A 14,537-nucleotide genomic window follows, 5' to 3' on the forward strand; every position below is an offset into this window, starting at 1 on the left:
GGCCTGGCATTCCAATTCATTCCAAAGGTGTTCGATGGGATTGAGGTCAGGGCTCAGTGCAGGCCAGTCAAGTTCTTCCACACCAATCAAGATAAACCATTTCTGTATGGACCTCACTTTGTGGACGGGGGCATTGTCATGCTGAAACAGGAAAGGGCCTTCCCCAAACTGTTGCCACAAAGTTGGAAGCACAGAATCGTCTAGAATGTCATTGTATGCTGTTGAGTTAAGATTTCCCTTCACTGGAACTAATGGGCCCGAACCACGAAAAACAGCCCCAGACCATTATTCCTCCCCCACCAAACTTCACATTTGGCACAATGCATTCGGGCAGGTAGCGTTCTCCTGGCATTCGCCAAACCTAGATCTGTCCGTCAGACTGTCAGATGGTAGATGGTGAAGTGTTATTCATCGCTCCAGAGAACCCGTTACCACTGCTCCAGAGTTCAATGGCGGCGAGCTTTACATCACTCCAGCTGACGCTTGACATCTTAGGCTTGTGGAAACCCATTTCATGAAGCTCCCGACGAACAGTTCTGGTGCTGACGTTGCTTCCAGAGGCAGTTTGTTACTCGGTAGTGAGTGTTGCAACTGAGGACAGACAATTTTTACGCCCGACACACTTCAGTACTGGATAGTCCCGTTCTGTGAGCTTGTGTGGCCTACCACTTCGCGGCTGAGCCGTTGTTGCTCCTCTATGTTTCCACTTCACAATAACAGCACTTACAGTTGACCGGGGCAGCTCTAGCAGGGCAGAAATTTGACTAACTGACTTGTTGGAAAGGTGTCATCCTATGACAGTGCCACGTGGAAAGTAACTGAGCAGTTCGGTAAGCCCATTCTACTGCCAATGTTAATCTATGAAGATTGCATGGCTGTGTGCTCAATTTTATACACCTGTCATAAACAGGTCTGGCTGAAATAGCCGAATCCACTAATTTGAACGGGTGTCCACATACTTTTGTATATGTACTGCATGTACTGCTGAATTATGTATACTGTATAAACTCTGGATTGCTGATGCTAGGTATTAGTCAGTGAGAGGCTTTGAAGCCACCATGTTGGTACTCCCCAGTAGGAGCAGTCCTCCATAGGAATGAATGGAATTCGCGTCCTCAGAGCATGCGCAGACCAGCTGGCTGGTGTGTTTACGGACATATTCAATCAATCCCTATCCCAATCTGCTGTTCCCACATGCTTCAAGAGGGCCACCATTGTTCCTGTTCCCAACAAAGCTAAGGTAACTGAGCTAAATGACTACCGCCCCGTAGCACTCACTTCCGTCATCATGAAGTGTTTTGAGAGACTAGTCAAGGATCATATCACCTCTACCTTACCTGACACCCTTGACCCACTCCAATTTGCTTACCGCCCCAATAAGTCCACAGACGACGCAATCGCAATCACACTGCACACTGCCCTAACCCATCTGGACAAGAGGAATACCTATGTGAGAATGCTGTTCATCGACTACAGCTCAGCATTTAACACCATAGCACCCTCCAAACTCGACCCCGCCCTGGACTTTCTGACAGGACGCCCCCAGTGATGAGGGTAGGAAACAACATCTCCACCCCGCTGATCCTCAACACTGGGGCCCCACAAGGGTGCGTTCTCAGCCCTCTCCTGTACTCCTTGTTCACCCATGACTGTGTGGCCATGCAAGCCTCCAACTCAATCATCAAGTTTGCAGACGACACTACAGTGGTAGGCTTGATTACCAACAACAACGAGACGATCTACAGGGAGGAGGTGAGGGCCCTCAGAGTGTGGTGTCAGGAAAATAACCTCACACTCAACGTCAACAAAACAAGGGAGATGATCGTGGACTTCAGGAAACAGCAGAGGGAGCACCCCCCTATCCTCAGGAGGCTGAAGAAATTTGGCTTGTCACCAAAAAACACAGATGCACAATCGAGAGCATCCTGTCGGGCTGTATCACCGCCTGGTACGGCAACTGCTCCGCCCACAACCGTAAGGCTCTCCAGAGGGTAGTGAGGTCTGCACAATGTCTCCCCGGGGGCAAACTACCTGCCCTCCAGGACACCTACACCACCCGATGTCACAGGAAGGCCAAAAAAGATCATCAAGGACAACAACCACCCGACTCAAATCTCTAGCCACTTTAATAATAAAAAATTGTATGTAATAAATGTATCACTAGTCACTTTAAACAATGCCACTTTATATAATGTTTTCATACCCTACATTACTCATCTCATATGTATATACTGTACTCTATACCATCTACTGCATCTTGCCTATGCCGTTCGGCCATCGCTCATCCATATATTTATATGTACATATTCTTATTCATTCCTTTACACTTGTGTGTAAAAGGTAGTTGTTGTGAAATTGTTAGATTACTTGTTAGATATTACTGCTCGGTCAGAACTAGAAGCACAAGCCTTTCGCTACACTCAAACTAATATCTGCTAACCATGTGTATGTGACCAATACAATTTGATTTGAAATCTACAGTATTTCAATTAAATGTTTCAAGGACCAAATTACATGTATTGAAGTGTTTTGTTGTTGTAGTGGGGACATAATACAATTTAAAAGTATGTATTCATGTGTCTGTAATATAATAAATGAGGCAAAAACAAATGTAGACATTAATAAATGCATTTCTATATCTTCCTAACTATTTCTACACTGGTGGGGGAGTATCAAGATGGAGGCACGGCGGCTTCAAAACAGAGCCCCCTATAAGTCATCTAGTGTATATATAAATCATTGGTACTGCCAAGGGAAGTTTACTAAGAACATGTTTAACCCTATCACGGATCTGATCAATTTACATATGATATCTTAAAGTGGAGAAAAACATTGAGATAGATTTGACTTGATACACATAGACAAGACAAAAGGTTTACTGCAAATTTTACATTTATTTAACTTTAAGAGCAGAATGTGAATGAAATTGAGCTGGGTTGTGCTCGATGACCATGTTCCCTTTCAACCCATGATCTGTAGAGGAAAGGACAGAAAATGAATTAGATCGGCATTTCCACATTTGCCAAAAATACAGTCAATATTGTTACTGAGACGGACACCAATTTGACAAATTAAAATGTGCATAACAATGTCATAGACAAGCTTGGAGAGAAATAAAGTCATGTTCTTAGTTCCTAGCTATACAGGACGTACCCCGTTCATCCAGCTGATGTAAGCAGACACACGGGTGAAGACGGTGGGCTTGCGGGTGGCGTTGCATCCGGCACTGGAAACGAAGCTGGCAATACCGTGGACATAGTACTGACCGTTGACCTGGCAGTTCAGGGGGCCACCAGAGTCTCCCTACAATGATGGAGAGAGAGAGAGAGCTTCATCAGGACTGAGACCAGGGCAAGATACTTACAACACATCAATGATTTGTTTTTTTCAGTTCTAAATATGTAAGCAATGACATCATTTAAATGATAAAGCGATATAAACTACACTGCATTCATTCAAAAACATGTTGTAGTCCTCAGCAGTAGACCACTAAGAGAATTGGTAAGATGTTGGAACAAGAGAGAAAGGGTTGCAGGTTCAAACCCTGGAACAACCTCCCCCCCCCCCCCCCCGAACCCCAATTGACTGCAATATTTAACCCAATTATTCCATTAGACTGGTCTTACGTTGCAACCAGCGTTGGCTCCGCCACCGGCACAGACCATGGTCGTCTTGATGGTAGATCCCCACCAGCCAGAGCTAGAGCAGGTCTGGTGGTCAACGCTGGGTAGCCAAGCTTGCTTCAGGCTGTTGGACAGAGGACCGCCGGCTATAGGAAGGACAGGGGTCACGTTAGAGGAGATAACAGGATGGGAATCATATGGCTAGATCAACTTGTAGAAAAAAAAAAACTAGAAACTAGACACAAATATAAATGTACAGATATTTACCCAAAATCATTTACAAGTTCAGTTACTGTTAGCTACTTATGCAACTCACTGGAGGTGCGTCCCCATCCGGTGATGTAACAAGGGTTGTTGTTGGGCAGGATCTGGCCAGACGGAGGAAGAGCAGCCAGCTGGACGACAGAGTTCAGGGAAGCCTCGATGTCCAGACGCAGCAGAGCAATGTCATATCTGAGGGTTAAGAGGAACACAATGTCATATCTGAGGGTTAAGAGGAGCACTATATCATAACTGAGGAACAGAAGTACATGTCCAGGAGGCTTCATTTTCACCTCAAGTCATAAATCTTTCTTACATACTCCCTCCTAACCTTCTTCCTGTTCTTTGGTTCTTCAACCCAAACACTTAATACTAGGATCATTCTCCAGGTAATTGTTATTATAAACATACTACAGAACACTTATTTTTAAGATCTAATAAAATAGTATCATTAGAATCTGTCAAAAATAGAGACATTTAACTGGTGTAGCTAAATTCAAACCAATTATTGACGAAAATTTGAACTTCTTTAAACAAAAATAAAAAATGGATTACAAATGAATTCCGTACCCTGCAGCAACACTGTTGGAGTTCCACAAGTTGTGGACGTAGACTTTGTTGACGGTCATGATCTGCTCCTTACCCTCGATGCTGTTCAGGTTGTGCTCTCCCAGAACCACACGCCACGTCCTCTGGCTGCACACACACGTAAGCAATAATACATTGGTCAGTTAGGAAGTTACTTCCATATCCTATAAATGGCATTTCAATCAAAATTAACAAAACTTGCTATTTATCTTGTATAATGTATTTGTATCTGTGTATTATTTATTTGTGTAACGTTAACTCTTGGAAAAATGTTGTTATTCTATAATGTCTTCTTTTGTCCAACCTGTCCACACAGTGAGCAGCAGTCATGACCCATCCTCTCCTGATCAGACTACCTCCACAGGTGTGGTAGTAGGAGCTGCCAGACTTGTACTGGAGAGATATCTGAGGACAAGAGAGAAAGAGAGAGAGAGGTGAGAGGAGAGGTGAAAGGAGGATGTTAAAGATGAGAAGACAAGGCCTCCCAAGTGGCTCATCCAACACGGCCAGCTTCCCTGTGGAACACTTAAGACACCTTGTAGATTCCACGCCCCGACGAGTTGAGGCTGTTCTGAGGGCAAAAGGGGGTGCAACTCAATATTAGGAAGGTGTTCTTAATGTTTTGTATACTCAGTGTATATTCAACTACCTTGAGTATTTGTAAGTTAGTATTTTCAAAAATACTACAAAAAACAAATATTTTCTGCCTAGGTCTAGTGCTCAAAGTTTAATTCAAGTAACATGTCTCAACAGTAATATATATTTTTTTGCCTGGTCCCAGATCTGTGTGTATCATAGCCAACTCCTATGACCGTGGAGTATCGAAGAGTTGGCTTAAGCACATATAGTACAGTCCTGGGATCAGGCTAATGTTTTACCTGCCAGGGCCAGGAGTTGGGCTGGGCGACTTCACCACCAACAACTCTCTGGTCAGGAACATCTTCCAAGTATCTGGGCTGTGGCTCCAGATCCACAGACAGCACTGCAGGAGGTTACCAGGGGGGAAAACATACAGCTAAAAGTAGATTTCTTATGGATGCTGTACTTACTCAAAGAGAGACAGAGAGAGAGAGAGAGAGAGACACAAGGAAATTGAGAAAATGGAGAGGGAAGAAGAGAGTCTGAATAAGAAGAGTGAGTGAGAGTGAACGGGGGGGGGGGGGTAAAAAGGCAGACAGAGTGTCTGGAAGAAGTTCAGATCTTACCCAGGGCTGCGAGAGCGCTCAACAGGACGAACCTCAGCATGTTTTCAGTGTGTCAGTGTCAGTCTTTCCTGATGGAATATTTCTGTCCCTGTTTTATACCCTCGGGAGGCAGGACACCCCAACTGACCTCCTGTCTGGTTTGTCTCGAACAGGGTGTAGGGGTGCGTCCCAAATCACACCCTGTTCTGTGCACTAAAGTGGGAATCAAATGTAATTTGGGAAGTAGGTGTACTGTATTTTCAGATTGGCAACACAGCGTGTAAAATGGAACTGCTGTAGCTGTTATTATCAGCACAAGATAAGCAAAAGGCAAACAGAAATACCCACATGAAAAACAAACCCGAGGGGCTTACAATCTGGACAATAAACCACATTGGAGCCTTTCTTGAAGTGTACAGAGTATTTCAAACATTTCATAAAAACTTATATTTTATCTCCAACATCTTTAAAACAGTACTATTTTCCAATAATTACACAAGATAAGGTAATGATCCTGGAAAAATCCACTGTACAGTAATACAGCTGGATCTGCTAACCCTACCCCAGGTACTGTAGAGTAATACAGCTGGATCTGCTAACCCTAACCCAGGTACTGTACAGTAATACAGCTGGATCTGCTAACCCTAACCCAGGTACTGTACAGTTATACACCTGGATCTGCTAACCCTAACCCAGGTACTGTACAGTAATACAGCTGGATCTGCTAACCCTAACCCGGGTACTGTACAGTAATACAGCTGGATCTGCTAACCCTAACCCAGGTACTGTACAGTAATACAGCTGGATCTGCTAACCCTAACCCAGGTACTGTACAGTTATACACCTGGATCTGCTAACCCTAACCCAGGTACTGTACAGTAATACAGCTGGATCTGCTAACCCTAACCCAGGTACTGTACAGTTATACAGCTGGATCTGCTAACCCTAACCCAGGTACTGTACAGTAATACAGCTGGATCTGCTAACCCTAACCCAGGTACTGTATGTGAGGTGAGGCGATGCCAAAGACCTTGGACAGTGAGACAATGGTGGGACAGAACACAGGTGGTTACCTGCCGCCACCCTGACGTTGTACAAACACCTAAACCACAGCCAGTCCAGACCAGACAGGTAGGTTTTCCAGAAATCCTGGGTGGAGTTGTCCCTCCTCGCTTATTCTCTCCCGATTCCAGGAATCCTCCAACCAGGATTTTGGGAAAACTGTGGCATTTTGGGAAAGTTACCTGAATGTTGTAACCATAGATAGATCAGGTTGGGTGTTCTGAGTCCTCCTGAGGGTATAAAACAGGGACAGGAATATTCCATAAGGACAGACTGACACTGACAGATTGAAAACATGCTGAGGTTCGTCCTGTTGAGCGCTCTCTCAGCCCTGGGTAAGAACTGACCATCTCTATACTCGATCTCCTTGAAGAAATGGCCGTCTCTATACAGACTATTTATTCACCCTCTGATTGAGACTAATAGAGTAGAATATAGATTTGATTAGGATCCCCATTAGCCGACGCCAATGGCGACATCTATTCTTCCTGGGGTCTGACAAACAGAAAAAGACATTACAAACAAAGATACTTTACAATTGACATACAGTACATTTCAAAACATTAACAGACATTACAGACTTACATGCATATATAAATAACTACTTAAAGTATACATATGCCTTAACTAGGTTACATATGGCTTAACTAGGTTAACTAGGTCAAATAGGGGAGAGACCATACAGAAAACATATGCCTAAACTAGGTTAACTAGGTCAAATAGGGGAGAGACCAGTGGTCTGAGCGGGAGGGGGGGACAGTAACTTTCTACAATTCTACACATGTTGCCATGGTGCAAAGACTTAAAAGTGCATTTTTTATAGCTAATCTCATGCTAAAGTGCCTTCAGAAAGTATTCACACCCCTTGACTTTTTCCACATTTTGTTGTGTTAGACCCTGAATTTAATACAGATTAAATTTAGATTTTTGTTTGGGTCACTGGCCTATACCATAATGTCAAAGTGGAATTATGTTTTTTAGAAAATTTTACAAATGAATTAAAAACGATACGCTAAAATGTCTTGTGTCAATAAGTAGTCAAACTCTTTGTCATGGCAACGCCTAAATAAGTACAGGAGTAAATATGTGCTTAACAAGTCACATAAGTTGCATGGACTCTATGTTCAATAATAGTGTTTAACATACTTTTTTTTATGACTACCTCATCTGTAACCCACAGATACAGTTATCTGTAAGGTCCCTCAGTCAACCTCTACTTTGAGACAAACATGCATACTGGTTACATTAGCTTTCCTAGGTCCTTCTTTGTAGCACCTGACAATATCACCCGGCATTAGTCAAGATTAGATAAAACTAGAGCCTGCAGGACTTGTTTCATCAACTTTGTTGTTAAAAAAAAGTTGAGCATCTCTTTATCACAGACAGACCTCTCCCCATCTTTACAATTGAATCAATATGCGTTGACCGTGACAATTTACAGTCTAAGGTGACACCAAGAAGTTTAGTCTCCTCAACTTACTCTACAGCCACGTCATTCACTACCAGATTCAACTGAGGTCTAGAACTTTGGGAATTATTTGTAAACGAATACATTGCCTTTCGTTTAAGATATGTTCAGGACTAGTTTATTACTAGCCACCATTGACGTCACCAGAGGCGGGCTTACGGGCTTCAGACACCAAATGATTTTGTCTCAGCCCCGAGTCTTTTTCCCTGCTGGGATGGTGTAAAACAAGTTAGGCTACACTGCATTACACAATGCAATGAATACTCCAATCATGGGCCCTGGCCTGCCCTGCCTTTTCAGTGCTGCCTAAAACCAGCATTTCTGTGTACGTGGCACTTTAGGATGTGAAGTGGGGGGGGGGGGGTGTATTTGTTTTTGTGTAATAGGTAGACATACAGTGCCTTTGGAAAGTATTCAGACCGCTTGACTTTTTTCACATTTTATTATGTTACAGTTTTATTCTAAAATGTATTAAATAGTTCCCCCCTTTCATCAATCTACACACAATACCCCATAATGACAAAACAAAATGACGATACAAGCTTCGGCACACCTGTACGTGGCTCCCCGGTCTTTAACCGTTTTTTTGTGAAACACTGTGGCTCCCTGGTCTTTAACCGTTTTTCTGTAAGACACCGTGGCTCCCCGGTCTTTATTTGTTTTTTCGTAAGACACCGTGGCTCCCTGGTCTTTATTTGTTTTTTTGTAAGACACCGTGGCTCCCTGGTCTTTAACCGTTTTTCTGTAAGACACCGTGGCTCCCCGGTCTTTATTTGTTTTTCTGTAAGACACCGTGGCTCCCTGGTCTTTAACCGTTTTTCTGTAAGACACCGTGGCTCCCCGGTCTTTATTTGTTTTTTTGTAAGACACCGTGGCTCCCCGGTCTTTATTTGTTTTTCTGTAAGACACTGTGGCTCCCCGGTCTTTAACCACTTTTCTTTCCTTTTTTTCTGTCTCTAACTGTATTTCCTCTGTCCCCAGTGCTGTCTGAGAATCTGGTTCCCCAGCCCAGATACCTGGAAGATGGAGCTGAGGAAAGAGTTGTGGGTGGCGAGGTCGCCCAGCCCAACTCCTGGCCCTGGCAGGTAAAACATTTTCCTTTGGGGCGTCAGGTAGCCTAGTGGTTAGAGTGTTGGGCCAGTAACCAAAAGGTTGCTGTATCGAATCCCTGAGCTGACAAGGTGAACATCTGTTGTTCTACCCCTGAACAAGGCAGTTAACCCACTGTTCCCCGGTAGGCAGTCATTGTAAATAAGAATTTGTTCTTAACTGACTTGCCTAGTTAAATTAAGGATAAATAAAAAATAGTCTCTCGTAGCCTGATGGAACCAGCCTGATTGCTGTGATCACCATTCTGTGCAGTAAAACAGGCTGGTTCCACCAGTGAAGTCACCTGTGACAGCCTAGCTGATTAGATTCTGGGTGTCAACATTAGCCTGCACCCAGATCTTTCTGTGCTTCACCCAGTTCCTCTGTACTAGAGGAGTTGGCCATGGGACCTGGGATCCGGCAAGGATGTAGCTGCACCTGATAGTTTAATACTATGAAACACACTTTTCTACTTTTGTCAAATATTTTTTTGTAAATATTTTTTGTTCTAATTCTCTCCTCCCTTCTGCTTCTCATCTTTAACATCCTCCTCTCTCTCTCTTTCTCTCTTGTCCTCAGATATCTCTCCAGTACCAGTCTGGCAGCTCCTACTACCACACCTGTGGAGGTAGTCTGATCAGGAGAGGATGGGTCATGACTGCTGCTCACTGTGTGGACAGGTTGGACAAAGGAAGACATTAGATTTTATAGTGAAACTCTGAAACCTCTTGACAAGGTCGCTTGGCGTTAGGTTAAAGCTGAGATCTCTATAGGTAACACAGCGCCCCTGGTCGCCCCGGGCTCATTTGATAAACATCATTTTTTATCAAACGGAGGAGATGAGCTTCCAGCATTGTGATAAACAAAAATCATACTCTGCAGTTGTATTAAGCGTGCAATGATGTGCAATGATGTGCAACGATGTGCAACGATGTAACGATGTGCAACGATGTAACGATTTGCAACAATGTGCAATGATGTGCAACGATGTAACGATGTGCAACGATGTAACGATGTGCAATTAAGTGCAATGATGTAACGATATAACGATGTGCAACGATGTGCAATGATGTAACGATGTGCAATGATGTGCAATGAATGAAAAAAAACAGTTATTTAAAGTAGACCTAACGTACGTGGCAGTTTCACTGCAACAGATTCCAACTTTAAGATCTCTATTATGTGTATGCATATGTTGCATAACTTCCTAACTGACTTACTGACTTACTAACTGACTTCCTAACAGACTTTCTAACTGACTTCCTAAGTGACCAAGGTATTATTGCGTGTGTGTCTTCAGCCAGAGGACTTGGCGTGTGGTTCTGGGAGACCACAACCTGAACAGCAACGAGGGTAAGGAGCAGATCATGACCGTCAACAAAGTCTACATCCACAACTTGTGGAACTCCAACAACATCGCTGGAGGGTACGTCCTGTTTTAAAAGTTGAAAATTGATTGTTTAAAAAATATATATTTTATTTTATTCTGAGACATTCACTGATAACAATTTGAGTATAATATGGGTCAGTACCTCAAAAACGTGTACTATAACCAATATGTCATTACTGTGACATATACGTTATGTCACCACAAGTGACATGCGGTAGAACTAATATATCAGCCAAGGTGACTACATTTAACTACAATGGTAAAATGGCACACTTTAAAAATATATATTCTAAGGAGACCATGATGTAGCTATATAAGTTCTTTAAAAATATATATTCTAAGGAGACCATGATGTAGCTATATAAGTTCTTTAAAAATATATATTCTAAGGAGACCATGATGTAGCTATATAAGCTCTTTAAAAATATATATTCTAAGGAGACCATGATGTAGCTATATAAGCTCTTTAAAAATATATATTCTAAGGAGACCATGATGTAGCTATATAAGCTCTTTAAAAATATATATTCTAAGGAGACCATGATGTAGCTATATAAGCTCTTTAAAAATATATATTCTAAGGAGACCATGATGTAGCTATATAAGCTCTTTAAAAATATATATTCTAAGGAGACCATGATGTAGCTATATAAGCTCTTTAAAAATATATATTCTAAGGAGACCATGATGTAGCTATATAAGCTCTTTAAAAATATATATTCTAAGGAGACCATGATGTAGCTATATAAGCTCTTTAAAAATATATATTCTAAGGAGACCATGATGTAGCTATATAAGCTCTTTAAAAATATATATTCTAAGGAGACCATGATGTAGCTATATAAGCTCTTTAAAAATGTTTTTGATGCTGTGTATGTTTATAATACAGTGACCCAAGAGCTTTACTTAGCATTTAGTAGATATTCCACAATAATGTATTTTTTATTTTTGTTATTTTTTTAAACCTTTATTTAACTAGGAAAGTCAGTTAAGAACAAATTCTTATTTGTGAGAAAGATCTGTGAGAAAGATTTATAACCCGAAGATGTATAACCTTCTGTTCCTCAGTTATGATATAGTGCTCCTCTTAACCCTCAGATATGACATTGTGTTCCTCTTAACCCTCAGATATGACATTGTGCTCCTCTTAACCCTCAGATATGACATTGTGCTCCTCTTAACCCTCAGATATGACATTGCTCTGCTGCGTCTGGACACCGAGGCTTCCCTGAACTCTGTCGTCCAGCTGGCTGCTCTTCCTCCGTCTGGCCAGATCCTGCCCAACAACAACCCTTGTTACATCACCGGATGGGGACGCACCCAGAGTCAGTAGTAACCTATTATCTTCAATGTAACACATTTAACATTTAATTGTCTTTACATACAGGTCCCAGAGACTAGCAATAACTAACCACAACCCTGAATATGACACTAACAGAGCTAACAAATTAGTTTTTTGGGGGGGGATTATACTTGGTCTTAAGCATGTAAATGACTAACTAAGCAGGTTAGCGTTTTTTGTCATGAATCTTGCTCTGGAGATAGCTCTGTAGAGGTCACTAGCTGGCACAGAGTAATAAAATCTGATTTTAAAACGAACCCTAGTACCTAACCCTTGTTATATCTCGTGTTCTACTTTGTTATTTTTAGTATTTTATTGTTATTGATTATTGGATTGTTGGGTTTTGAGTTTGCAAGAAAGGCATTTCACTGTACTTGTGAATGTGACATTAATACTAGAAACTAACCCTAACCTTAAATACAACCAAAAAGCCAATTGGCCTATCTAAAGGAAAATCTCTCAGTTTTACCTCCAGGACAATTCTCGTGACACTAAACGTCAACCTGCTATAACTAATATGTCAACTGAGAAGACAGACAATTAAATGTCATTATTTGGAAATGTTCTAATGAAACCACATTGAATTCTCATATCCTGTTCCTCTTAAATGCATCCCCCTGTTCCTCACTGTCAGCTGAAGAGATATACAACAACAATGGATAAATGTCATTATTCTAATATATTCTAATAAAGCATCACCTTGTCTATAGCTGGCGGTTCTCTGTCCAGCAGCCTGAAGCAGGCTTGGCTACCCAGCGTTGACCACCAGACCTGCTCTAGCTCTGGCTGGTGGGGATCTTCCGTCAAGACCACCATGGTCTGTGCCGGTGGCGGAGCCAATTCTGGTTGCCAGGTAAGACCAGTGTAATGGAGGGGAAGAGGGGGGAAGACCGATCGGTTTGGGATTTTGAACCCATGTCTGTTCCTCTAAAACCTTAAACGTTACACCAAGAGGTATGAAGAGGAGTTGTCTTGGTTTTACTGGATGCATTTCATTTACTTTATATTTGTTTATCATTGGAATTATATCATCGTTTAGCTACATGTTTAGAAAATACAAATAACCAGTGACTCTTTATGTTATACATAAATATGAGTAAGAATAACAAATTGGTAACTCAGTCCTGATGAAGCTCTCTCTCCATCATTGTAGGGAGACTCTGGTGGCCCCCTGAACTGCCAGGTCAACGGTCAGTACTATGTCCACGGTGTGACCAGCTTCGTTTCCTCTTCTGGATGCAACGTCAACCGCAGGCCCACCGTCTTCACCCGTGTGTCTGCTTACATCAGCTGGATGAACGGGGTACGTCCTGTATAGCTAGGAACTAAGAACATGACTTTATTTCTCTCCAAGCTTGTCTATGGCATTAATGTTATAATAGATGACATACCCAAGTTGGATGACACATTGTTTTGTATATTTTATTTTGTAAAATTTGTGTCGCGGTCTCTGTCACAATATTGATTATTATTTGGGGGGCAAATGTCTGTGTTTAATTGATCTCCTTTCCTGTACAGATCATGGGTTGAAAAGGAACATGGTCTTTGAGCAGATAGGCAGAACCCAGATTCACCCCTGACCCTGCTCAACTACACCAACATTCTGCTCTAAAAGTTCAATAAACCTCATTGACTTTGGAGTAAACCTTCCCTCGTGTTTATTTTTTACTGTTCATGTCAAATCCACATGATATATTTCACACAATTGTGTGCGTTATGAGTGTAATTTTAGCGGGTGTAATTATGAGTTATGAGTGTAATTTTGTGACTATGCCAGCTTTATTTGAGAAGGAGATGTGTTTGGTATTGGTATTTTATTAGGATCCTCATTAGCTGTTGCAAAAGCAGCAGCTACTCTTCCTGGGGTCCACACAAAACATGAAACATAATACAGAACATCATTAGACAAGAACAGCTCAAGGACATCATTTTTTTTTAAAGGCACACGTAGCCTACATATCAACACATACACACAATATCTAGGTCCAATAGGGGAGAGGCGTTGTGCTGTGAGGTGTTGCTTTATCTGTTTATTGAAACCAGGTTTGCTGTTTATTTGAGCAATATGAGATGGAAGGAAGTCCCATGCAATAATGGCTCTATATAATACTGTACATTTTCTTGAATTTGTTCTGGATTTGGGGATTGTGAAAAGACCCCTGGTGGCATGTCTGGTGGGATAAGTGTGTGTCAGTGCTGTGTGTAAGTTGACTATGCAAACAATTTGGGATTTAACACATGAATGTTTCTTATAAAAATAAAAGTGATGCAGTCAGTCTCTCCTCAACTCTCAGCCAAGAGAGACTGGCATGCATATTATTAATATTATCCCTCTGATTACAATTAAGAGCAAAACGTGTCGCTCTGTTCTGGGCCAGCTGCTGCTTAACTAGGTATTTCCTTGCAGCACTGGACCACACGACTGAACAATAATCAAGATAAGATAAAACTAGAGCCTGCTGAACTTGCTTTTTGGAGTGTGGTGTCAAAAAAGCAGAGCATTTCTTTATTACGGACTAACCTCTCCCCA

General features: G+C 41.9%; 2 protein-coding genes across 2 annotated transcripts; one reads left to right on the forward strand and one right to left on the reverse strand.

The window, feature by feature from the left end:
- Positions 1–2,874: 2,874 nt before the first annotated feature.
- Positions 2,875–5,797, reverse strand: LOC139553429 (elastase-1). The gene is made up of 8 exons (XM_071365737.1): positions 5,678–5,797; positions 5,351–5,454; positions 4,777–4,877; positions 4,455–4,580; positions 3,940–4,076; positions 3,627–3,769; positions 3,154–3,303; positions 2,875–2,973 (listed from the first exon to the last, which is right to left on the reverse strand). Exons 1-8 carry the CDS (start codon positions 5,715–5,717, stop codon positions 2,962–2,964), a joined length of 813 nt encoding a protein of 270 aa, XP_071221838.1. The 5' UTR covers positions 5,718–5,797; the 3' UTR covers positions 2,875–2,961.
- Positions 5,798–6,934: 1,137 nt separating this feature from the next.
- On the forward strand, positions 6,935–13,652 carry LOC139553421 (elastase-1-like). The gene is made up of 8 exons (XM_071365724.1): positions 6,935–7,053; positions 9,168–9,271; positions 9,855–9,955; positions 10,576–10,701; positions 11,854–11,990; positions 12,718–12,860; positions 13,161–13,310; positions 13,526–13,652. The coding sequence occupies exons 1-8, from the start codon at positions 7,014–7,016 to the stop codon at positions 13,535–13,537; spliced, it is 813 nt and encodes a 270-aa protein (XP_071221825.1). The 5' UTR covers positions 6,935–7,013; the 3' UTR covers positions 13,538–13,652.
- The last annotated feature ends 885 nt before the right edge of the window (positions 13,653–14,537 follow it).

The sequence above is a fragment of the Salvelinus alpinus genome, chromosome 2 (genome assembly GCF_045679555.1).
Source record: "Salvelinus alpinus chromosome 2, SLU_Salpinus.1, whole genome shotgun sequence".
In the NCBI taxonomy this organism is placed as follows: Eukaryota; Metazoa; Chordata; class Actinopteri; order Salmoniformes; family Salmonidae; genus Salvelinus; species Salvelinus alpinus.